The 27,411-nt window shown below is 35.0% G+C and overlaps 2 protein-coding genes across 2 annotated transcripts; both read right to left on the bottom strand.

The window, feature by feature from the left end:
* Positions 1 to 940: 940 nt before the first annotated feature.
* On the bottom strand, positions 941 to 18,195 carry LOC123562473 (cytochrome P450 2B4-like). The gene is made up of 8 exons (XM_053528013.1): positions 16,785 to 18,195; positions 15,954 to 16,181; positions 14,947 to 15,125; positions 13,318 to 13,493; positions 12,398 to 12,740; positions 12,013 to 12,105; positions 10,017 to 10,227; positions 941 to 4,289 (listed from the first exon to the last, which is right to left on the bottom strand). Exons 1-8 carry the CDS (start codon positions 17,098 to 17,100, stop codon positions 4,105 to 4,107), a joined length of 1,731 nt encoding a protein of 576 aa, XP_053383988.1. The 5' UTR covers positions 17,101 to 18,195; the 3' UTR covers positions 941 to 4,104.
* A 1,491-nt stretch (positions 18,196 to 19,686) lies between these two features.
* On the bottom strand, positions 19,687 to 26,834 carry LOC123562474 (cytochrome P450 2B1-like). Its single transcript, XM_053528008.1, has 9 exons — positions 26,486 to 26,834; positions 25,886 to 25,889; positions 25,397 to 25,618; positions 24,232 to 24,358; positions 23,819 to 23,993; positions 23,057 to 23,193; positions 22,168 to 22,260; positions 21,238 to 21,526; positions 19,687 to 20,620 (listed from the first exon to the last, which is right to left on the bottom strand). Exons 1-9 carry the CDS (start codon positions 26,826 to 26,828, stop codon positions 20,436 to 20,438), a joined length of 1,575 nt encoding a protein of 524 aa, XP_053383983.1. The 5' UTR covers positions 26,829 to 26,834; the 3' UTR covers positions 19,687 to 20,435.
* Positions 26,835 to 27,411: the final 577 nt, after the last annotated feature.

The following is a 27,411-nucleotide window of genomic DNA, read 5'->3' as shown; positions in this document are numbered from 1 at the left end:
TATTTTCAAGCGTTTGCCAGCCTGTTTCATGATAAAGTTTTTCAAGTGATACTAATCTGGTTGTACCTGTCACGATTCTTGCCGCTTCAGTCTGAATTTTGTCGAATTCTTGTTTTTCATCTAAATAACAGTTATCAAATACAACATCACTGTATTCCAAAAGAGGTCTTATAAAAGAAAAGTAAATAGTTTCTAATGACTTTCTATCAAGTTTGAATTTATGTGACCTAATAACATTTACTCTACCCCAAGCTTTGTCCAGGATATAATCAAAATGTGAACGCCATGTACAATCATTAGAAAGAAATAGTCCTAAATGTTTATGTTCAGTTACTTCAGCAATTTGCTGATCTTTCATGACTATTGGTGGATGAAATGGTTTGTTAGTTTTTCTAGATATTATCATAGAATTTGTCTTTTGGGCATTAAAAGTAACTAGCCACGTTTCAGCCCACAATTCTATTTTCTGTAAATCACTATTAAGAATATTCGATGCATGAATAGGATCGTCCACTAATATCGACAGGCTGGTATCATCAGCAAAAAGTCTTATATTTGCTTGAATATCGCGCACAATGTCATTAATATAGATTAAAAATAGTAGGGGACCTAAAATAGAACCCTGGGGAACTCCTGCTTCAATTTTGGCCGACCTTGACGATTTACCATTAAGTTGTACTTGCTGATATCTATTCGACAAATAATGTTCAAACCAGGAAAGAACTTTATTTGACAGTCCAATTGCCTTAAGTTTTAAAAGTAGTCCATTGTGCCATACTTTATCAAAAGCTTTGCTGATATCACAGAATACAATATAAGTACGGCTAATAGGGCTATCAGGCTGTTTGCAAACCTGACGTTTTCTAGATACAACTCTGATATAACGAATTTCTTCTTTAAGAAATGCACACCAGAAGAAGTACTTAGTAGCACCGACCTTGTGTGACTGACACTATTACAGAATGAAAATGCGTATTGTGGTCTATTTAAAACCCATATTAAAATACAAAAATGAACTAATAAATTAAATCTGAGTATTCCAACGTAATTTGGCAAGGCTGGCTTCCTATTGGTTTTGATACCATGAGTCATGTAACTCCGGATAAAAGGAAGATGACGTTCATTTCGTATAGAACAGCAAAAGGAAAGGCGCGAAATTTTTAGTGATAACCGATCGCTGTTTTGACGACGTCCGCGTATAGGTCAGAGACCATCAATTCAAAAAAGTACAGGGAACTTACTGGGAATGAGGTTAGTGTATACCTTGGAAAGGTAACGTCTGTGCGTTCTGGTTTGTCAGTGATGTAAACAAACCCAGGAAGTGATTATTTTTTTCAAAATTGATATTTTTTCGCTGCATTTACAGTATTTTATTATACATTTTGACAAAATTTGCTACATTTTATGTGTATTGAAAAAAAGTTTTATCAAACGAATTTCTCCCGCCATGACAACTATGTAAACAGGGGGTCATCTCATTCACACAAAAATTACTTAAAGTATCACTATTCATATGTATTTCGTCCGATATTTTGGTAGAACTAAGATAGTTCTTGAAAAATATGTAATTAGATATACATGTTTCGATGTATGGAAGGCCGCACACGCTATAATGTTATAATGTAAGCATATGGGAAAACAATTCGTGGTCTCTAACCTATATTAGACCTGAAACATGACTTTCATAGAAAGCCATTGCAGGTAATGTTAGTGGCCACAAATCTATTGTTAATGATGTAGAAAGACGTCTTCCTGCAAAAATAAGTGTGAAATTTGAATATTTTTTTTAATTTGGGCCTCTATTTTTTGACAGGTGTGCCCATTTTAATCTGAGCTTTTGGGCAAAAAAGGATCATTTTTATCTCTGTAATGTCAGAGAATAATCAAAATTAATAGACTTTATTACTATTTTTTAACGGAATGAATCATATTTCAGCTTCCAAGTCAAATCCAGTCCATATTACTTAAATTTTCACGTCAAATTGCAATCAGACGATGACAGGGACTGAATCTGGGCATATAAATCGACAGGGGGTGACCTCAGTAAACTCTCCATATCTTTCTTAAAACTGAACATTTCTTGATGAAACTTTGTAAGACATTTTATATTGGATCATATTTGACAATATCACTTATCATATTTCTTAAGTGAAGTATATTTGGTACCTTCACTGTGATACATTAAGTATTTAAATTTATTATATACCTGTATAAAGTCTGTAAATAATTGGCTTATATTTCACAAGTAAATATGAACAGGCAGAAAACAAAAGCGCCGCCAAGCGGGGCAATATACGCCCGAAAGGGTTACACCAGAGGATGGGTGCAAAATTTAAAGAACTTGACTGTTGAAGCCCAAAGGACAGGAACAACAAAAAGAAGAAATTCGAAAAAAAAGTCTAAGTCCACAAACAAATTCTTACCAGGTAATGTTATGTCAAAATGCATCTAAAAATTGGATGTACCATCCATGTTGTACCACAGAAAAGTGGTCTCGGTTTTTGCCTACGGCCAATTATAAAGAAGTTTCAAAATAAGCTATTTATAGTAACAAAAAAGGGAAGTTATACAAAAAATATTATTGTAAGAGAACAACAAAGGTATCTGCCTAATAAAAACAAGAGCACTGCAATGCAGAGCAATATACAGAAAGCAAAGTCATACATGACCTTTGACCCCTAAGGGTGACCTTGACCTTGAAGCGAGTCATCGAAAACATGCGCTCTGCATGTCGCCTCAGTGTGGTGAACATTTGTGCCAAGTTTCTTTGAAATTTTTCAAGCAGTTCAAGAGTTACAGAGCGGACACAACAAAGTTATATATGACCTTTCACTGCTAAGTGTGACCTTGACCTTGAAGCTAGTCATCCGAAAGAAGCCCTCTGCACGTCGTCTCAGTGTGGTGAACATTTGTGCCAAGTTTCTCTAAAATCCTTCAAGCAGTTCAAGAACTACAGAGCGGACACGAAACACACTCATATAACCTTTGACCCCTTAGTGTGACCTTGACCTTGAAGCTAGTCATCCGAAACAAGCGCTCTGCACGTCGACTCCGTGTGGTGAACATTTGTGTCAAGTTTCTTTAAAATCCTTCAAGGGGTTCAAGAGTTACAGAGCGGACACGAAATTGCTAACGGACGGACGGACGGACGTTCTAACGAAACGGTATTTATGTGACACCCCAATTGTTCTCTCTATTGTTCTATCAGTCACATAAAAAGAAAAAAGTCACATAAACAGAACGGAATGAATGACATCAAAGAGAAAGTACCGTTATGAAGTCACTTAACCATCATTTCGCGGGCACGGACAGACGGACGGACGGACAGACGGACACCGGCGTCATAACATAATACGTCCTTTCGGGCGTATAAAAATCCGTAGGGGGTCTATTGTACCTTTCGTATTATATGTTGCCGGAATACTTTCATTAACATGCATGACCTGATACAGCTCTATAAATAGCGCACATAAAAACTTCACTAAGTTCCAAATATTGAAGAGTGTGTTCAATAACGAAACGGGAGGTATATAATAAAAGGGTCACATAAAAGTCGCCAGATCTGTGATTTTGTATTCGGCTCTCGTGGATTTTGCAAGGTAGGACGGATCACACTCGGGGCTTGTGCGCCTCGTGAGATCCGATCTGGCAAAATTCCACCTGAGCCGAATACAACATCCCAGATCGAGCTACTATTATAATAACCCTATTATATTTTTCACTGGTGTTAAACTATAAAATGGGTAAATTTAGTCAAAACATGAAATGAAAAGACTTTGTTTGTATAACATGTAAGATTAAAATATCTTTCATTTGTGAACACCGTATCTTTCAGTTTCACTCATGGCTATGCCACTCGTGAAAATATTGCATCTGGTATCCACTCGTGAAAGATATTTCAACCTTGCACTAAAACAAACAAGTTCCCTCTATATTTTGCTATATTTTGAAATCTGATCTTCACATTTTAATATTTTATTCTTATACAAAAAATAGTATAGTTTGTCCTTTTAATTACAGATAAAGACTTAGTAAAGGCAATCATATTCTTCATCTCAGTCAAGCCATCGCATCGAAACATATTTTCCTCACACGTTCATCCTATCATCTTCTCTTTCTAGTCCGGAGTCTGTACGGAACCGGGATATTAGTGACTACTGCTTGCTTAGATTCCAACGAATGACGCCGGTGCGGATCCTCTCTTGAAAAGCTGAATCTTTGAAGTAGATTTGCAAACATCAAGAACAGTTGCATTTTTGCTAGTGGCTTCCCAAGGCACGTACGGAGACCTAAATATCAGATATGTAACACTACAGTTGATAAAGTAATAACAGGCATTTGACTCTTTTATATATTAGAAAACTTTGCTATGAGCTGTCTTTGAAATAAGGGTCTCGTTTTAAAATTATTTTAAAAGTTCTTTGTCCAAATCTATCATTTTCTTACAAAATTTTTAGCTAATCCATGTTGGTTAGATATTAAACGAGAAACGTGGCAATTCCACGAAAACTAGGTTTTCAAACGTTACATGTTCTGTATTTGGTTGCATCTAACCATGCTATTTAGAAGTGCAGATATAACAAACATAGATGTGCTATTGTCATATGTTATTCTTGAATCAAGTAATTAGTTTGACCTTCACACTATGACATCGAAATGACTTCTTTTGGAACAAAAAGTAAGGTCCGGAACAGAAAGTGGCCCGTGACCAATTCATTTCACATTATAAAAAAACCACTGCGCCACGGTAGAACTTTCAAAGTACTATGCAAATTTATTAAGTTGTTGAGCGTAAACCATTTTTTCTATTTTTAGTAACAATGACATTGACCTGAGTGACCCCCAAATATATTCATAACCTCTGTCTTTGATAGAAGCTACCTACACATCAAGTTTCTTGACAATAAGTGTACCCAAACCCAAAGATATTTAACAGAAACCATTTTTCTATTTTAGTAACAGTGACCCCAAATACAATCAGAAGCCAGTTCTTCATATAAGCTTGCTATGTAACAAATGGTGACAGTAAGTCAATTCTTACTAATGTTATAAACCGGAAACCACATTTTCAGTTAAAAATCTTTTTTTAGCAACTATAACCTTGACTTTAACCTATGGCATCAAAATGTTTTTATTACGAAGACAAAATGTGAGAAAAAAGTGAAACCTAGACCGGGATTAAAACCGCGACTCATATGTTCAACATCACAGAAGGTAACTTTGGCCAAACGGTCTAGACCATTGTACAACGGGGGAATGAAAGTATGCAAATAAATTTAGTTGTGCTGACCTAGACTCTTGACTCCACTGACCCCATATATATATGTACAATCCCAAACTTGATTTTCCTATAAGCGACCTATAGGCGAAGTTTAACTTTAATACATCAATGAAAACTAAAGTTATTAAGCGGAGACCGCTTTTTGTCTATTTTCAGCAACAGAGACCTTGAACATAAACCTTTTGACGTCATATTCAATTCCAAACCCAGTATCTACGCAAGATATTTTTAGTCTAAGTTTAATAGCAACCAGTCACTCCTAACTAAAGTTACTTAGCAGAAACACAAAGCTGTTTTTGAAAACCTGGTTAAGATTATATTTCTTTATATTTATGGACATCAAAAGATCAAAAAATGTCAGTAGTTGTAGCTATTAGGGCCGCGTCACAACTTGTGACATATTTACCCCCAAACATCAACGACTTTAATTTAAGAATGTTTCACTGGTCGAAGGTGCGCATGGGAATATCTGGCTCGAGAGTAACTGTTTACCGCGAAACACTTACCCGAGTGCCAGATATTTCCATCCGCACCTTCAGCTAGTGATTGATTCCTTTTATTTTATGCTAACTGGTGAAGTACTGAAAAATATCAGTGAGATATTTCTCTGTGTCACTCACAGTGCCGAACTTCTTTTTTTTTCAGATAAAATTATCTCCCTTGAAACAATTCATTAATTAACTCCCTTTGTTGCCTTTATAACTGCTGGTATCATATTATTATCCTAACATGCAAGCCATACAGGAGACAAGTATAGCTAGTAATAAAATTTGCAGAAGAAATAATATTATAGATCAAATGCTCTAGAAATGTTACCTTCAAAAGTGGTTGCTTGGCCTTGCCGTTAATGTAGCTATAGATACTTCTTTCCTCCACTTTCCATCGGTTCCTCACTATTGTATGGTAGATTTTACTGGCGACAGCACATTTAGCTGGTTGTTGTTTTAGTTTATTATCACAAGACATCAACTCAACCTTACGTAATATGCCAGCATTTTCGTCGAAATTCTTCCCCACCCACATGACCCAGCCAGTTGTGTTCCAAATTCCATCCCTATTATGCTATACAGCTCCTAACCAATATTTCCATTAAATCCATGATGATATTTAATTCTGCAGCTTGATTTTCCACGTATTTTAGGATATTCCCCTGTTGTTTACGTTTATTCGGGTTGTTTTTTTAATCTGACTTTCAGCGTTTGTAGGCCTAACTAAACTAAAGGAACCAGCGTGGGAGCCATCTGGTCTAGTCGCGTAAGGGCTGCCAGGTATTTGAACACTAATTTTTCACTTGGCATGGCAACAGAGGTCTAAATTAAAGCTATTTTCTGTTTAAATTTCATTGTGGATGTATTTGTGACATTTTGGTAGAAAAAATGTGAGAGCAGGCTGTATTTGGTGAAGTGAATCTCAATTGTAGTATGAGTAGTCTTCCAGGTCACAGCAGTGTGATTTTGATGTCAGTTTACATTAAGCAAATGTGACCAGAGAAATCTATCTCTCTTAGATACATGACCCCTACTTTTCTCTTCATTTTAAATCAGTTTTATCATAACTAATTAAAATGAGGTAAGGATTTGTTCTCTGAAATGGGTCTAGCTATGTTTGGTAGCTCTTTAAAAAATGTCAGTTTTATATAGAATATATAGGGAAAACTATTTAACTGGTTGTGACCTTGTAAACAAAGCAAGCTTCCGGTTATTTAACGAACTGACGGTATATGACCCCTACTTTTCTCTTCATTTTATATCAGTTTTATCATAACTATTTAAAATGAGGTAAGGATTTGCTCTATGAAATGGGTCTAGCTATGTTTGGTAGCTCTTTAAAAAATGTCAGTTTTATAAAGAAAATATAGGGAAAACTATTTAACTGGTTGTGACCTTGTAAACAAAGCAAGCTTCCGGTTATTTAACGAACTGACGGCATTGACCGAAAAGTTTTAAATATGTTTACTTAACTACTGTCTGTTGGCCGCGGATTGTGCATTTATTAACAAAATATTTTAAATGTAGTTTTTGTTTTCAAAAACAAAATGGCGTCGTGTTGATTTCACGGACCTAATCGCCAATATTCGATATAAATGTGTCTGAGTGTCCATGGTAATTTAGCGGATGCATCATATGTAACACAGTAGCCTAAATAAATCCTAATATCATCATGAAGTATTAGTTTTATTTGAACATGTTAGCATGTAATAAACAGAAAATTCGTTGATCTTCACCAGTTAGCATAAAATAAAAAGAAAATTTGTTTGTTTGCAGTGTGATATCGAATATATATCTTCACCGATAAGGGAGACAATTTGATATTTTCACTCAGGCTCCGTTTTCGTTTTGACCAATATTGCATATTTTGCACATGCAGGGCATGCGCACCATATGCACTTGTTAGTGAACATTTTTGGCATTACTGACGAAAGTCCTACTAGAAAAACACATATCATTGTGAAATTGACACAAGAGCAACGCGCCAGGGCTGTCGTAATTTTACAACAAAACTCAAAATCGGTCTCTTCAAAGAATTGTCCTTGGGTCAAATTTTGCCAAAAAAGCGCGGATGGTAGATAACCAACGATTGAAGGTTCTTGTAAACGGAAATAAGGTTAAAAATGGAAATAACCATCAAAGTAACAGCTACAAACTAATTATATCAAAATTCTTTTTAAAATGCAAAAATAATTACACACGTGTCGTAAATGTGTCCCGGTTAGCAACATTCCGACAGCTCGATCCCGTTGCTTTTGTGTCAATTTCACCATGATATGTGTTTTTCTAGTAGGACTTTCATCAGTAATGCCAAAAGTGTAAACGAACACGTGCATGTTGGTGCACATGCCCTGCACGTGCAAAACATGTAATAATAGTCAAAACGCCTAATGCGGTTACTTTGGCTGTGAGTCGTCAAAAATAAATCAATAATTAGCTGTAGTACCTATTCAAATGTCGATATGTGAAATTTCGTTTGAATACCTGCATTATTAACAAAATAGTAATACAATATAAACTGACCAATTAGGAATTTTGTTGAGTGTATTTCGATATCACACTGCAAACAAACAAATATCCTCTATTTCTTGCATGTCGTATTCTTCAATTAATAGAAGAAATAAAATAAAACAACTGCTTTTCTTTTAAGCACATTTTAGCCTGTGCTTTAGCAATTGGCTATATCTCTAAATCAACCTCGCGTCGTTTGAGTTTTCCTTCTATTTCTATGTGGCCGCATCACACAAATATTCTGGACGTGTAAAAAATAGTCCCATATTTATTTTTTGCTCATCTGATTTTTTGAAAAAAAGAATGATAAGTTATTGTCATCACTTGATCGGCGCCGGCGTTGGCGTTGGCGTTGACGTTGCCTCGTTAAGTTTTATGTTTAGGTCAGCTTTTCTTCTAAACTATCAAAGCTATTGCTTTGAAACTTGCAACACTTGTTAACCATCAAAAGCTGACTCTGTACAGCAAGAAACATAACTCTATCCTACTTTTTGCAAGAATTATGGCCCCTTTTGAACTTAGAAATTCAGATTTCTTGGTTAAGTTTTGTGTTTAGGTCAGCTTTTCTCCTAAACTATCAAAGCTATTGCTTTAAAACTTGCAACACTTGTTCTCCATCAAAAGCTGACTCTGTACAGCAAGAAACATAACTCCATCCTGCTTTTTTAAGGATTATGGCCCCTTCTGGACTTAGAAATGCATTTAGGTCAACTTTTCTCCTTAACTGCTTTAAAACTTATTGCAGTTATTTGCCATTAAAAGCTGAACCTGCACAGCAAGTACCGTACACTCTACATTGCTTTTTGCAAGAATTATGGCCCCTTTTGGACTTAGAAAATCATGGGTAGGACAATATCTCTGTTATACAGAGACAAAATATCAGATGAGCGTCTGCACCCGCAAGGCGATGCTCTTGTTTATTATGTTAGTGTGTGAGCAACTGAGGACTACTGTTTTATGAACTTTATATTCACATTGGAAATATTCGGAACCACTCCGCTCTAGGGTTAGGGTTAAGGGTTAGAGTTAGGGGTTGAAATTGGCCCCACCTTCGGGCAAACTACATAGACATAGAGTTGTATAGGCAAAACCTTTAAAATATTGTTTTCTTCAACCACAGTGCACAGATATTTGGCATGTAGCATTGTCTAGCTGACTTCTACGAATACCAACATTCTTCAAATCATGACCGGTCTATGCACAATGAAATGTTTATTCCTTAGGTGTATTGGTTAAAATATAACGCAGTAAATACTGGATATCAGTCCTTTCAGGGCTTTGATTTTATTATAGTAGCATATAGTGTAAGTTGAGAGTTTTTCTAGCACCGGCAAAACACGGAAAAATCTTGTTTGGCTTGCAAGAATCAAGCGGATGCCTGACGCGTAGTAGGTTATTTCAACTATAAAGCTGCTATTAAAATATCAAGGTTTTTTCTAACATGGCTCCAAATGAAAATGTTTGAAATATTTATCACCGCTTGGCAATTTGTCATACAATAACAATTTGTTCAATAAGACGTCTCCCCCACAAATAGAAATATATGCATCAAAAACATCTATTCAATGGTATCATTTGAAAAAAATCTCCAAAATTCATTAGTTTCTTGTACAATAATTATTGGAGCATTTCTATACAGCTGCACTTTAAGTAAGCTTATATTAAATGGTATACAAGCCGGCCCGACAAATAACAATTGAATATAAATAATTATCAATATGAAACCCTGTGATCACCTGTTGAAAATGGTATAAGAGCTTCGTTCTTAATCAGGTTGCCCTTGTCATCTATGAATCTGTCTGGATCGAACTTTTCTGGATTAGGGAAATATTTAGGATCCATGTGAACTGAATAGAGGGTTGGTACTATATATGTTCCAGCAGGTATACTGTAGCCTCCGAGGGTTGTATTGGCACTAGTGCTGTGGTGCGTTTCATTGAGGGGCACTGAAATATATGTGTAATTAAAGAATGAAAATATTTAAAGGCAACAGAAGTCTGAATGTTGTCTGGAACTATTAAAGGATGAAAGTGATGAATCTGACTACTCATCAGATCGAGCATGCGCAATAGTTTCTTTCCGGGTCATCTATTACCACGACATTGTTTAATGACATTGCCAAATAATGTGTGACTTATATTCTCCTGGCAAGTACACGGAAAAAATCGGGCTGTAGTTTGCAATAAGATCAGATTTACGTATTAACAATTTTGAGATCTTTAGATATACGGAGAAATATTGATTAGTTCCTGAATCTGTAGAACATGTAGTAAAACAACGCATACAATAATACAACAGATGCAGCAATACAACGCATGTAGTAATACAACTCGTGTAGAAATACAACGCATGTAGTAATACAATGCATGTAGTTACCAAACAAATGTAGTTAAACAACTCATGTAGCAATACAACTCATGTAATAATACGATGCATGAGGCAATACAACGCATGTAGTAACACAACGCATATTAGGAATATAACTTATGTAGAAATACAACGCATGTAGTAATACAACGCATGTAGCAATGCAACACATACATTAATACAGCTCATGAATCAATATAACGCATTTAGCAAAACAACGCATATTGCAATACAACGTATGTAGTAAAACAATGCATGTAGTAAAATAAGTACTCATGTAGCGATACAACGCATGTAGTAATACAACGCATGAAGCAATACAACGCATGTAGTAATACAACGTATGCAGTAAAGTAAAACATAGAAAAAAGACGATTTACCAATGTAGGGATAATACACGTTTTTTTGTGTATTAACGTCTGCAGAAGCCCGCGGGATTGTTTGTGACCGAGACCGAAGGTCGAGGTCACAAACATATCCCAAGGGCTTCTGCAGACGTTAATACACAAAACAAACGTGTATTGTCGCTATTCTTGCATAAAAATATATTTCACGACGATTTATGTATTGTTTTCATATGTGATGACTTGACGATTCCGGTACATTTTTTATTTACCATTCCAGTTGTTCTTGGAAACGGTAAACATGTTTTAAATATCCGTATCCAGGGCCCGGAAATAAACAACACTATCAAAAGCACATCCTGAAGGTTTTTAAGCGGTGTTTTTATCTCTCATTATTACAAACATAAAATTACCAATAACTGTTCATATCATTTCACAATTTGGTGGACTCGATCACAATTTCAAGAATGATAACTTTACATTCGAGTTATATTGAGTACGGACACGCAGTTGGAGTACGGATGAGTACGAACGTAGTGTCAAGTTTCCAAGCTGTTTATATAAATTCTTCGAGAAATTAGATAAAAACATACCGACTGATACTTACCAAAATCATAAATATGATTCCTAAAAACGAGCAATAGCACAAGTTACACGCGATACTTATTTATTCAAAGTTATTTACAATAACTGAACAGACGCTTTGTAAAGGGAGTGAACTCTTAGAGAAGCTAGTGCGTACATTGATGGGGGCAGTACGTTTGGGGTTGGAAACTGATACAGCTAAAACATACTATGGATTACATTGTATCTATAATGCTACAAGAAGAGGTTGTTATGGAAGAAACAAGACGCAGATGCCAAATATCAGTGTGCGCAAAAATACATACATATGTCCCTGGCAAAGCATTTCAAAAATAAAAATCGGGTATTAACAGCACGTGAATTGCCTTGTTTGCACACGATTTTTCTCCCGTTAATACATGGGCGGATCCAGTGAAAAAAGTAGTTTTTATGCAAGAATATTTGAATGCCTCTGAATTTCCATGATGACAGCGTTAACGTAGACAAGCTTTTTCCTGTCTGAATATTCTACGGATTTGTCTCCAAGAACCTAAAGTAAAGTATACTAAACCATACAGTTTTGTTCCCTCCAAGCCTTTAATAAGAACAATCTAAGTTAGTCATGATCGAGAGTAGACAAGTATACACGTCTAGGTGAGGGTTAAGTCGATCTAATTATTAATCGTTATATATACTAGATGATTGTATTTTTTCTCTTTCCGGCCTTTCATTTGAATGGGAAAGAAAACAAAACACATTTCAAAAATGTTTATAATCTCTCTATATCCGCATACAGCGCTACAGTGTTCCATCTTACATCTCCATATAATTATATTGCTTACCATCTCAATTTCTTCTTGACATTTTTTCTGGACTTCCGGAAATTCGGTCATGAAAAGAAAAGCCCAGTCGAGAATTGAAGATGTTGTTTCAGACCCAGCAATAAATAGGTCAAGGATTCCCATAAACATACTACCTTCTGCAAAAGTATACTCAGTATGCAGTATATATTTTCTAACATAGCTCGATCTATGTGCAAAATAAATAAAAAGGAAATCAAACATTTTATATTCTGCGAAAACCATGGGTTTCACGTACGCGCTGACCTGTGAGAGTTCATTATTTTCTTGCATACCGGATATAATTCTCTTTGCTCGCAGCCCGGGATGTAAGATGCCGCACGTGCTTTAGTTATAAATGAATGTTATTAAATAAAGCTCCAACGAAAATCATTGTTTAGTTTATTTATTTCTTCTAATAAGTGAGTATGTGTGTGTGCTCGGGTTTAGCGTCTTTTTCAAATTTTCAGTCATATAAACGACAGTGACTACTTGAAGCAGTGAGCGCTATTTCTAAAAAGAATACGGTATGCAAGAAAAGAATACAGCAATGGTTGTAAGTGCGGATGGAGCGTCGTTACCACTGAAACAGTTACCCTCAATCCACACCTTCAACTGGTGAAAGAGTCTTATAATAATGTCCTTATGGTTAAATTCTTTTGCATCTGAACTCTGAACCGTGATAAATTAGACGACAAACCACTCACAGGCCTTGATTAAATAATGCTTGTGCTTTATGGTCCCGAAAACCACTTTTCAGACTTCAAGTGCTCAGAACTTCAACCATTAGGACGTTTACCTAAGGGGAACCACGCAAAGGCCTTGATTATTTAATAAAATCTTTAACATGAAGCTTTTATATCGCTAAAGAAATATCACGCGGTAATTGGTTCTGTTTGAAAGAAATATTTCATTTATTAGATTGATCTACTTGCGATGAACTGTTTCGCCCCCTTCTTTTTTTCGTCTGAATGTACATATCTACAAAGTCCCGGATGTTGTCGCTGTCAAATGTAGCCTCGTGCTCATCTATTTGTTTATCTACATATTTACGCATGTCCAGAACGCTCTGTTGTCTAATATTGAAGTTCTCCTCATCCTGTTCAAACGAATAAAAGCAGATTTCGATACATAGTTCGGATAATATGCATAAAAACGTGTATTTGCATTCAAGCAAACTTTTGTGAAGAAAATGGGACAACTGGTGAACACTTTAATATACATTTATCTATTCTCTTAAAGATCATTTTGCACCAAATCAGAAATGAAGCTGACTCCTGAAATTCTACGCGTTATGATTAACGACACCTTATTGTCACTGCATCTGAAATTTATGGTGTCACGGGCCTATTCTGAGCCTACTAGTACCGGCAAAAGATAAATGGCAAGCAACTCATCTTACAATCATTATAAAACAAGAGGGCCACGATAACACCATATTGCTCGCCTGTCTCAAATCTGCGCATGATTAAGTAGAGGACCTCCACATGATGCCACGTGCCAAATACCTAAGCTCTAGGACTTGAGATTTAGTCAAGATGATTTTTAACCTTTTCGTACATAAATCTATGTAAAACAAGTGACCCCAATGGCGGGGCCATGGCCAAAATTTGACCTTAGGGCATGGTTTTAACAAACTTATTAGCGGACCACTAGACGATTTTACATACACAATATCTGCACTCTGTACCTTGCAACTTCAGACAAGAAGATATATAATAGTTATGTTCTTATATAAGGTTTTGTCATATCCTAGTGGGACTAATTTTAATCCCAGATGCATGATTTGAACAAACTTGGTAGAGGACTAACAAGCAATGCTACATGTCAAATATCTAAGCTCGAGGGATTGAGGTTTCAGACAAAACAAAAAGATGTTCCTATATTCGTCTATGTAAAACAAGTTAGCCTAAGGATGGGGCCAATTTTGATCCAATAAGCATAACTTGAAGAACTTTGCTAGAAGACCACTTCACAATGCTACACGCCAAATATCTAAGCATAGGGCTTGGCAGTTTTAACAAGAAGATTTTTTTCAAAACTTTTTATATAAGTATTTACAAAGTGACCGCCGATGCAGGGCTAACTGTGACTCCGAGGGAATTATTTGAACAAACTTGTTCGGGGACAACTAGACGATTCTAGGTACCAAATATCTAAGCTCTTCAGAAGAAGATTTTTACCATTTTTCTTATAAAAGTCTAAGTAAAACAAGTAACCCCTGGGCGGTGCCAGTTTAAAACACAGTAGCATTACTTACACATACTTGGTAGAAGACTTCTACAAAATGTTACGCGTAAAATATCTATGCTATATACCAAATATCCGAGTATTTTAACAGCTCAATTCATTTAAGACGCCTGTATCTATCAAAGCTTGAATTCAGTTAAGTGTTTCACTAGAAACCCTAGAACCGTCTTCACACAAAATTGTTTAATAGCTCTGTCCTGTTTGAAAAGTTTCATAAATGTTAGAAATTAAATTTTTTAGGTTATGGCGTTTCAAAGATGCAATTGTACGGAAGAATTTGAAACAAGCTCCTGATATTATACCTTCTTGTCAATAATTCTGACAAGAAATTTTGGCAGGAAGAATGAGAAGCTGATTAGACCTGAACCATTTATAAATGCGTTTGTCAGTGCACGGGTCTTATCACTTTCCGTGTCGTTATAAGCATATCTAAAAGAGAAAAGGAATAGGAGTATATTTGTACGACAACGGATATCAAACAGTTATTAAGACATGGTTTATGAGTATCTATGTTATCACGGTGTAAGAGATAAAAATTTAAACAAAATGAAGGTGAAACTCAGTATCTCAAAGTCCAAGAGATCAAGTGTTTTACTTCAATGATAACCGAAATTTGACTTAAAATTATATTTTGCGCACGTATATGCGGGACGGGACCTGAAAATGTCATCGAGATAGCCGGAATTTTTAGATAAGCGAGTTCAAGATATCGAGTTGCAACTGTGTATCACTAAGGGTGTCTACTTTGGACAGCTAGCAGTACAAGCCAGAGATTATATTGATTGCTATATATACCGAATAGCACTTTATCCTGAACTGCAGAGAGCCATTGTTAAAAATTTTACAATGACATTACACGAAAATTATGAAAACATTAAAATACATTCACCATGACTGCAATATTTACAATATTTTACTTAGGCTATCTCTTGTCTATAAATGTGCAAACTAACTTGACTGTTATACGTATGATGTTCTTTTTTATTTACCCGTTGTCTACTGAAATGAAATGGTTAAAATTACATTGAAATATGGTATATTTGCCAAACTGTTTTCATCTTATAAATTTTCTATTTTACTTATTGTAAAGCAAATATCATTTTCTGTTGTCTTGAGCTGCACTAGACTGACTAAATTCTGAGTATGTCGGCGACGTAAATGCAAGGTTATTTCACGTTGTATTTGAAAAAAACCCGTAAAATACAGCTAAAGACAGACAGACGAACTAACAGCAACACAGACGTAAATATACGATATGATCTGGTGTTTATATAAATGTAGCAAACATATTGAGCTATTTTTGGTTAACCTTCGTCCAAATATGATACCAAAGATAACATATGCCACCATTTTGTGCATAAGCCATCAACCAATGTCGGTGTTCCGTTAGTTTCTTGCAAGAAAGTAGTAGCTGCCTCGATTTCTACTTGGATTTTGTCTTCAATAGACGTCTTTCCTACTCCGAAATCTCTCAGTGCCCGAAACGTAAACCGCCGTAATTCTCTCCAGCACTGTCCATATTTACAAGTAATGATGCCTGTCGATCAAAGTAAAATAACAATGTTTCAAATTGTTTCTACGTAAGAAATGATATAAACAAAACCATGTTTTCGCATATCGAAACATACGGAGAAGTCTTACGACGGCTGTTCCAAGCCTGTATGGTGGAAGGCTGTAGAAGTTTGTTATACATAATATCAGTGGTAATCTTTCTTCTCTCAAACCTATGACCAACCCGAGAAGGAATTAAAATGCATAAATGGTTAGGTGCTAAGTTTTTTTTTTCAGTTTGAATAGAGGGGAAAATTTATCTTTTCTACGTGTCTTTACTATGGGCTCTATACTGGATTTGTTGTAACGTTTATCTAAGTTACAATATTTAATTGCTCCCGTAATTATTCTTAATGTTTTCATTTGGGCGGGCTCTACTTTTAATTTTTAATAAGACAACGTTGCCGTATTCTTGTAGTGAACGGATGAAAGAGACATTTGGCTGTTCAAGATTCTGTCTGGTTTAAAGGTATTTGAAAGAACGTAAAAGTGCAAGCATAAATAAGTGCAAAAATAAGTCTATTTATTATTTTTTCGTGAAATACTGGAATATATCAATATCATATGCATATTTTCAATAGAAACATACCATACTCTGGTAAAACATGAGGTCTGTCGCTGAACACGTCTGCCTTCTTCACCAGCGCCTGATGTATAGTATCATACCCACTTAGAACAACGATCAGTTGATTCCCTAAATACCAGCTAAATATGTTTCCAATACGTTTAGACTCCTTAAACAACACAAGATGTGGTATTTTACCCTTAATAAGTTTCCGCATCAACAACATAGATCCTATGTATGGGATTCCAAAATACCCTGGCGGAAGGTTTTTCGGTTTCCTGGTTACAAGCACTGACACAAGAAATACAAGAATGAATATGAAAACTATTGTAGCCTCCATGTCTTAGTGTTTAAAATTTAGTGTGTAAAATGTATAACTATCATCAGGTTAACCGGATAGTATGTCTTACATTTTTGAACCTGTGCAGATAACACTGCACTCACTGACATGGTTCATAGATAATGTCCAGCATTTCATGCCATAATGTAAATACTTACATCCACGATACAAGTTGTAAGTATTTACATTCACGATACAATTTGTAAGTATTTACATCCACGATACAAGTTGTAAGTATTTACATTCACGATACAATTTTACCATTAATTTTAATAAAAGATACATCAAACTATTGGTAAACAATTATAAAACACAAAATAAAGATGTCAATATCATTTTTGGTTGCGGGTTTATCACGCTAGCAAAGTTACAAGTGTATTTCTGACAATCATATAGCATCTTTATTTTATTCCAAATCACATCTAAAGGATGTTCATGTGCTACACAAAATAGTCCCATTCATGAACAATGCGGATGAATTATCAATGAACAAGCAGTTCTTATTCAACCTGTATCCACTCACACTGCCCATTTAGATTATATAAGATCTATCAATAATAAGGTATTCCAGCCCATGGTAACATCACAACGTCAGGAAGAGTTCATCTTGTAAATTTGTATCTGTTTCTCATTCATGTACATTAGACTGGCATTTAAACAGAAAATAAATCTACCAAAAACCCGCAACCATCGGACATTTCAAGGCTTTGATTTCTAGGGTGCCTCAAGTAAACGGAATCCTGTGTTTCTGTTTTAAATTTTGCTTATTTCATTCAAAAGTAACCTTGGGGCAGAAGTAAAACCTACCTAAATTTCTTCCACGATATGTAATCTAAAGAGTGAAAGCAAAATAGAGAACTTTTACCGCATGTAACTCAATATATTTAAAGATGTGTAACTCTATCCCTTCTGTTTAAGTAGTAGATTCACTTTGAACAGCAAGAAATCGCTTATCAAATTATTGTTTTCAATTTTTGTACAATAAATCAATTATAAGTCTTTCTGAAAAAAGTAAAACCTTACTAGAATAAAGGAAAATAAGGAAAAAAATTGGTCCCTGTAGGGCTTGAACCTACGCCCCCCCCCCCCCCCCCCTCCACGGGGAGAATTGCGGTAAAAGCAGGTTTATGGTAGGAATTGAATACTCTTCAAAAAGGAAGTACTCTATTACGCTTCTAATATTGGTGTCGACGTCGTTTATAGCATAAGAGACGTTTGTAAAATTGATTTGTTTTTATAGTGAAAGAAAATAAAAATTTTGATGTTTCGACAGGAAATGCTAGCATGTGATAAAATGAATATTACATTTGTGACTTTCCACATTGAACTTATTAAACTCGCGTTTTATTTTTTCATTCAACTCGTTAAATATGTTCAATATGAAAAGACACTCTTGTAATATCCTCTATGTAAAAATATATACTCGGTAAAAAAAAGTCCTGCACAGCTGGATGTATTCTTCATTATAGCGCAAATTAAAATATTACATGCATTTTTGGATTTACCATAGTCAACAGATATCTGTAACAAGGACACTGGTCGAAACAGAATGAAAATCGATACATAAATGATCAAGTTATAACAGTTTATATGCACTGGGGGTAAGCCTTCAAAAATGGCAAAATTAGCAGTAAATTTGAAAAGTGCTCAGAATAGTCTTGCTTGCATTCTTTCCTCACACACTGACCATACACACAGACAAAGGCCTGAATATGAGTAATTTATTCCATTGTTGATCAACCAAACACCTAGTAACCTGATTACTTTGTTTGTAAAATGAATTTTATAAAAGAAAATAAACTTGCGATCCATATTCAAAGTTTGGCCACTGTCACAGTAATGGCTTATGTACTGCCAATGCGTCCATTAAGACGACTAACTAATGAAGAACGGGCTCGTGCCCTGGGACATTTACAAACTGGTATGCGACCCCAGGATGTTGCAGCGATATTTGGAATTCATCGGAGTACTGTTGTACGTCTTAATCTGCGGTATCAAGCAGAGTGTCACATTCAGCGTGGAGGATATACGCATTATTAGTGTTTGGTAGTAAAACAGTGATTTAACCATTTTTGACAGAGGGCCCTTGGGGACTTCTTTTATGGATTACCCAAGAACGGATACTTGGATTTTATTTTAGTTTTCAGTTCTGTGTTAAGCTTTGATTAAAGTTTAATCTAGTTATTTATGTTTGTTGTGTGTCATATAATAAAAATATAGTCACCCAAAACACCCGTGTGTGCAGAACTTTTTTTACCGAGTATATAACGGAAAGCCCTTTCCCCGAGACTGCACAATTCACAAAAAGCATTACAGAAAGGCGTCGTTCCGTAAATTCTTTCAAAATCGGATGCCAAAATTTCAAAAGGAACATTAAATTATTGCTTTAACTAAGTGTTCTGACGGAAAATATCTAAATTGAACCGACGGAAATGTTTGCGTTTCACTAGATTGTTATCGGCGAGCGAACTACAATTGAACGTGGGCGGGGTTTAGTGGCTGTTCTCTTTAGATGTCGAGAACATTAATGTTGAAGCTTAAGAACTGAATGTTCTTTTTTATATTAACTAAATATATAAGATGAGATCAAACTTTTCTCAATATCTTTTATACACACAATACGAAATTTCAAGATTAAGTCAATACTAACCTTTAGGCTGCTAAAGAATTAGTAACAAATGTCAGTCTATTTTAGCAGCAATTGCAATATTAAATAATATTGGTCATTAGATATAGTCTGGCTATATTTACAATTTTTAATAACAAAAATAAAAAAATGATACATTCATATTTCATGTAGTCTAGGATTTAGACTTAATCCTAAAAATTTCTGTAAAACTCCTTTTCCTGGTATTTTTATCAACGTTATCACAACTATCAAGGAACATGGCATTTTACAACACTTTTATCTTCAGAATTCACAAATCTGTTCAACTTGATGAAACCAAAGACTGCTGGCGTCGGCCGCCGTTTTTTGTGTGTCCAAAATGGTGTGTCTGTATAATTCGCCATCAGGAAGTACGCCTAGGAGTAGAAATCAAGAATCAGTTAGATTTTCATGAACTTATCAACCTGATTTCGATATTGCTCATTTTGGTTTTAATAGCCGACAAGTACTGTAAAATCATTTAACTTTGTGGGCATGAAATTTTGTGGTTTTGGTCAAAACGGCAATTTCGTGGGGATATGAATTCGTGGATTTCAACTTTTGAACATAAATTGAATGGGAATTTCATTTGTTCGTTGGGATTAAATTTCGTGGATTTACTAAACCACGAACGCCACGAAAATTAGTCCCCCACGAATATTAATGATTTCACAGTACATGAAACATATCACTGTTTCTTGGTGGCACGAAGTGTGTATGGTACCGGGGCATTAGTGATCTGTGATTGTTTAGATTCCATTGTATGTGGCTTGCTCGGATCCTCCCTTGAAAAGCTGAATCGTTGAAGCAGATTTGCAAACACTAAAAACAGTTCCATTCTGGCTAGAGGTTCGCCAAGGCATGTACGTGGACCTGAATATCAAATAACATTACAGTCTATAATGCAATTAATAAACATTTCTAAGGATATGTAAGATGAAATTGAATTTTGTTGTCATTCGTTCAAATGTATCCGAACATTTCGATGCCTAATGGCACCCGATGTTTTGGTATCATTTGAAAGAGTTTTGTCTTCTAATTAAGAATTAGTAAATAAGATGACCATAAGAATATGCACGAATCCCTACAGTCATGTTTTTATAACTGCGAAATGATAAACATTGTTATAACTGGATTTCTTATGAAAGTGTCATTGAAAACTATAAAGGAAAAAATTCAGTATTTTGTCATGTAATTTATATTTTCTTTTTAGTTGACAATACACTGTCAAATGATACCAAAATTATATGAGCTTACCAGGCATCAATATTTGATATATTTTAAATTTAATAGCACTGTTATATAGAACTTGCTTACTTGTGGACCGGATACCTAAAATGCAATAGGAAATTGTAAAACTTTTGAAATTATCTAACCGATTTTACAAACAGAATTACAAACAGAATTACAAACAGAATTGTTGTATTGATCAGTGTGTGCGTGTGCGTCTGCGTGTGCGTCTGTGTGTTTGTGTGCGTGTGAATTATAACCTGTTGAAAATGGCATAAGAGCTTCGTTCTTAATCAGGCTGCCCTTGTAATCTATGAATCTGTCTGGATCGAACTTTTCTGGATTAGGGAAATATTTGGTATCCATGTAGACTGAATAGAGGGTTGGTACTATCAGTGTTCTAGCTGGTATATTGTAGCCTCCGAGGGTTGTGTTCCCACTAGTGTAGTGGACAACATTGAGGGGCGCTGGAATGCATGAAACATATGTGACAAAAATCTTCTTTTTTTTCAGTGAACAAGAAAATTTACAACAAATAATCAGTGACAATAGTTTATTTATTTATTTGGGTTTTACGGCGCACCAACACAGTATAGGTTATATGGCGACAAACAGGACTACAAATTTTGGTTCCACATCTCATTTACATCGAAATAAAAACATAAGGTATGGAATCAAAATCTGCATACCTGCTGGAATCACAGAGTTACTGCAAAACCAAGTGTTAAGACCTTATTAGTCGCCTCTTACGGTCATGCAAGGGTAAGGCAGTGGTTCCAATTCTTTTCATATACAGATCGTCCCAGAACCACATGAGGCCAGTGACAATAGATTTCCTGTAACTGGTGTAAGTTATAGACAAGTGTTGATGATAAGTTCATTACACGTTTTTTTTTCTGTATCAGATCGAGAGAATAGAACGTTTTATTCCAGAGTAACTGTTCTTGTTAAGCCTATTTGAAAGAAATTATAATTATAATCTTCTATACTTTTAGTTATATAAAAACAACATATTTTTTATTTTTCCAAATACACGTTTGAATTAGCAAAAATATATTCTACATTATCTGCGTCGGTACAAGTACAGTCCTGGTTGCATATAAATTGACGGATAACTTTGCTTTTACCTGTACCTGTATAATATCTAGCAATATACAACATGTAAGAATTTAAAAAAAAATCAATTTAACTAAATTTGAACATCTCTGAATTTCCATGATTACAGCGTTAACGTAAACCAGTCTTTTCCGGTCTGAATATTCAATTAGTTTGTTTCCAAGTACCTGCAAAAACATTGACCTCCTAATAATTCCTTATTAACATAATAATAATAATGATAATTGTAATAATGAGCTAATTCATCCGACCTCTTCTATGCAGTTTGTTTTAATATAAAGTGCCAAGTTCTTGAAAGTGCATTTTAAAATTGTTCGCTCACCTGAGCAAGAAGTGCTCATGATGAATTTATAGAATCTTTGGATGTTCTTTCAACCCCTCCACTCCCCACTATATCCTCTCCCCCACCCTCGAAAACAACATTTTATACTATTTCTTAATATTGTGTCTCATTACCCTGTATCGCCTTCCCTCCCACTTACACATGCATATATTCACACTTATTACTTACCAATATTCTTTAAAAATCTTCTTGTTACTAAACACTAGTCCAAAATAATTTCACAGACATTTTCCTTGTGAGACCCCCTACCAAAATTGTCCAAGCAGGCTGTGAAACACTCATGTTAGCACTCTAGAGCAATCACGGACACCTTGTTTAATTCATGTTCATGTTTGTTCTCTAAATTTTTGACTACTTTTATCAGAGGAATTTTCATTCTGTGCTAGGATATTGTGTATTTTAGGACTCTGCTTTATTGTACTTTCATATTGCATTCGGTAAATTTCTTTAAACAAATATTATTGTTTGAAGTTTGTTGCATATCTTTCTATTTACGCCTGAATCGTACAACTTTTCCTTTCTTTCGTTTTAATAAGTGGGGAAGAAAAGAAATAATTCCAAAATGTGCACAAGAGGATCGTGCCACAGAACAGCACTGAACAATTTCCATTTTAACTTACAGTCTCAATTTCTTCTTGACATTTTTTCTGAACTTCTGTATATTCCGTCATAAAAAGAAACGCCCAATCTAGGGTTGTCGATGTCGTTTCAGATCCAGCCAAAAATAGATCTAAGATTGCACGAAAGACATTTCCTTCTGCAAAAAAAAAATGAGTTACTGGGACATTTTATATGCAATATACATTAATCAAATATTTTGTCGAACAAGGAAAAAAAATCAAGTGTTATATATTCTGCAAAACACTAAACAAAATAAATCGCACTTTGCAATAAACAAATGACTTTTACATATCCTGAAAAGCTGACTACATGTATTCTGCAATTGCCAGCGAAAAACAAAAACACTTGATTACTGATGAAAATATTTGCGACTAAGAAATTTTGTTAACAACGTGCTCGACACGTGCGAGAGACTATGCCAAAATGAACATAAGCATATGAGATTTTAATACTGTTATGTGCTAACCGGTAAGATACCCGTTTTTTAATTCAATTTTTGCTACACTCAGACATGGTGTTAAAATTCAAAATATTCAATTAGAAGTTTTGATCATAATTTTTCAAAGTCTTATTATAATGCAAATAAGCACGGGATCCTTTTGGTTAATCGTTTAGTATACCGCGATCCAGATTTCATATGAGAAGAAATTTAAGTCCAAGTGCGTTAATTACGATAATTTAATAGCATATCAACAAAGCAAAGATCAGGCTTATTTGTAATGAACAGCATTAGTATTTAATTCAAATTCAAATTTGTCTACTTGTAATGAATTTGCGTATGCTTTCGTCCCCTTCTTTCTTCATCTGAATGTACATATCTACAAAGTCCCGGATGTTGTGTCTGTCGAATGTAGCCTCGTGTTCATCTAGTTGTTCGTATACATATTTGCGCAAGTCCGCAATGCTTTGTCGTCTCACGTCGTTGTTCTCAGCATCCTACTCAAGCAAAATTGAAACATATTTTTCAATTTATTGAATTTTTTATCCGGAATAAATATTTCCTCAACAGCAGGTTAATGTCTCAAGAATTTCGTCCATTTGTGAATTAAATATGTATTTAAAGAATTTAAAAATATCAGGAATGTAGCTGTTTAAATAGTAATAGAAATATCCTCTCAGGGCTGTGGTAATAGTGAAACATTGAAATTTTGTGCAATAAACCCCTGAAACATACTTTCCTGTAAATAATCCTGACTAAAACTTTTGGCAAGAAGAAAGACAGACTGATCGGACCTGCACCAGATACAAATGCGTTTGTGAATGCTCGAGTCTTATCCAATTCTGGTTCATTAAAAGTAAATCTGAAAGAAAAACATCTTTGTACGAAAATAAATATATAACCAATGTTATCACATTGTTAACCATATTTCATACATTTGTGATATCTAGATGTAATATCCTCGAAAATGTGACTTGTTTCACATGAAAATAACGTTTCTCAGTATGTAATTAGTAAATATATATATATATATATAACAAGGTTAATGAAAACATTATGAATCTTTGTATATGTCGTAGTCCAAACTGGAATCTAGGCAGATCCGGAGTCTGCCTATAACAAACTAGAATTCTAGTTTGGCCTAGACCAAACTAGAATTCCTGTTTTGGTTTAGATTGATTCCAGATCTGCCTAGACCAAACTAGAATTTAGAATTCTAGTTTGGCTAGACTGATTCCGGATCTGTCTAGGCCAGACTGGAATCTTCTTGTAGATAGATAATCATCCATAAGTTCACTGAATTTTTCTTTTTGTTTTGACATTTTGTAGCCAATAAGACTCTCAAACTTGTATTACATATAAATTGAACAACCTAAAATTTATGCAATGATATGTGAGCTTGAAAGTATATATGGGCAATATATATGGTTACATCTTTGTTTATCTTTAACGCCTTGATTGGTAAATATTTATTTTACTTAATCAAAGTTTACATAGTGATATGCTATCTGTTCATTTGCACCACGCTTCCTTTCTACACATTTGGGGGCCTCCGTGGCCGAGTGTTTAAGGTCTCTGACTGCACTTGCCCCTCATCGATGTGGGTTCGAGCCTCACTCGAGGTTTTGAATTATTCATGTGAGGAAGCCATCCAGCTGGCTTGCGGAAGGTCGGTGGTTCTACCCAGGTACCCGCTCGTGATGAAATAATGCACGGAGGGGCACCTGGGGTCTTCCTCCACCATCAAAGCTGGAAAGTCGCCATATGACCTATAATTATGTCGGTGCGACGTTAAACCAAACCAAAAAAAAAATAAATAAAATGGTGACATCCGGTTCAGTCGCATGTAAAATCATGGATATGTCATCACCTAATTGCATTAAAAGTAAGTAAGACTAACCTTCGTCCGAATATGATACCAAAAATGATATTTGCTACCACCTTTTGCATCAAATCATTCATTGTTATCGGTTTTCCATTTTTGTCCTGTAGGAACGTTGTAGCTGTCTCGATTTCTACTTGTATTTTTTCTTCTATAGAAGCCTTTCCTACTCCGAAATCTCGGAGAGCTGGAATCGCCGTAATTCTCGCCAACATTGTCCGTATTTTCCGAAGACGATGCCTGTCAATGTAAAACTAATATATTCTAGTTTAGGCGGCACTTTTGCATCAATACATCGAACTTTTATGTCCAAACTAAAGATTGATCTTAGAATCACATAACTAAATTGAAAAGTTACTGACTGCCATCAGAATAACAATATTTAAGGACTAATAAAAATTTTCATAATAAACGGGTGCACTCACCTATTCGTATTGCTAAGTAAGATAAATTTTGCATAGAAATAAAAAATAATTTAGTAAAGATCTTATTAGATATTGTTCTTACTTTGCTGTAGAAGGAATTTCAAAATAAATGTTTGTAGTTTAGTTTGGTTTCAATATTGAATCACATTGTGATTTTATTTTGCTGGGTTTTACTACAAAAGTGAAAAGCTGCATTATTCTTGAAACAAATGAAGATTCTTATATGACTTGAGAACATCGATCGTAATTGTTGTTAATAGGTTCAAATACCCAACGTGAAATTGTTTTTTAGACTTTGATAAAAAAAATCTATATGTTGGATTTTGTACCTTTTAAAATTCAAATAAAGCTTAAATCATAAGTGAAGCAAGTCAGTGTTCAACTCAACAATATATGGAGGATATTTGTACATTGTTTATTTCAATGTAGGACACGAGTGCACAGCAGATGCAATATTTTTACGTGTGGCATAGTACTCATGAGAGAAAGATATCAGTTTGATCTTACATGTAAAACAAACAATTTTCTTTTTAGTTCATGTTTTACTAAATTTACCAGTTTTATAGTTTCCGACCTGTAAACTAAATATTTATTATCGTTTGCTATGAAAATACCAGATATAATTCACTCTTTATTTTTGCAATTCAGCACGCAATGAATTCATTTATTCAATGTCTCATACCGTGTTCTCCATCAGTGCTTGGAATAATCGGGTTCCTGTTGAGCTCTGGTCTATCACTAAAAACTTCCGCCTTCTGTACCAGCGCTTCATGTATAGTATCATACCCACTAAGAACCACAACAAGCTGATTTCCTAGATACCAGCGGAATATGTTTCCAATACGTTTAGACTCCTCAAACAACACAAGATGCGGTCTTTTACCCCTAATAAGTTTCCGCATCAACGACAGAGATCCAATGTATGGAATTCCAAAATACCCTGGCGGAAGATTTTTCGGTTTCCTAGTTACAAGAACTGACACGAAAAATACAAGAATAAATATGAAAACTATTGTCGGATCCATGTCACATCAGTGTAGAATAAATAACCACTGTTTCAAATGATAATTTAACAAATCAAACTGAGTGTGTCCCACTTTCTAGCTTATAGAGATAACATCCACGTATATTCAGGGTTCATAAATAATGTGTATGAAATGACACCTAATTAATTCATATTTGCAATTTGCATTTTTGTCAGTGTTGGTCATAAGTTTCCGTATATTATTTTAGCAAATATAAAGGTTGCAAAATGGTATCTACAAAGGGGAACGCCCCCCTTACAGAAAATAACAATGATATTTAATAACAGAGACAATGTACTAGGTGTTAAACCTACAAAAATCTGTTGAGATCAAGTTATCTGTAACAAAGTTTATAGTTTCTTGATGTTGACAGAAACCTCTATTCTCTCTAGGCCCATCTCAACAGTTAGAGTAATGTTTAAAAAAATCAGGAAGTGCTATTGAAGGGAGTTTTATGGCAGAGATATCTATTTTGAAGGACTCTAACGACAGCTGCCAGTCTAATAGGTGATAAAACATGCACTTGTTGATCGCGATCATATTGAATAGGTGAAGTATATGCGCGCTGGGGAAATATTTCATG

This window comes from Mercenaria mercenaria, chromosome 2 (assembly GCF_021730395.1).
Source record: "Mercenaria mercenaria strain notata chromosome 2, MADL_Memer_1, whole genome shotgun sequence".
Taxonomy (NCBI): Eukaryota; Metazoa; Mollusca; class Bivalvia; order Venerida; family Veneridae; genus Mercenaria; species Mercenaria mercenaria.
Note: the sequence above shows the minus strand (reverse complement) of the source record. Positions and strands in the feature narration are given on the sequence as shown.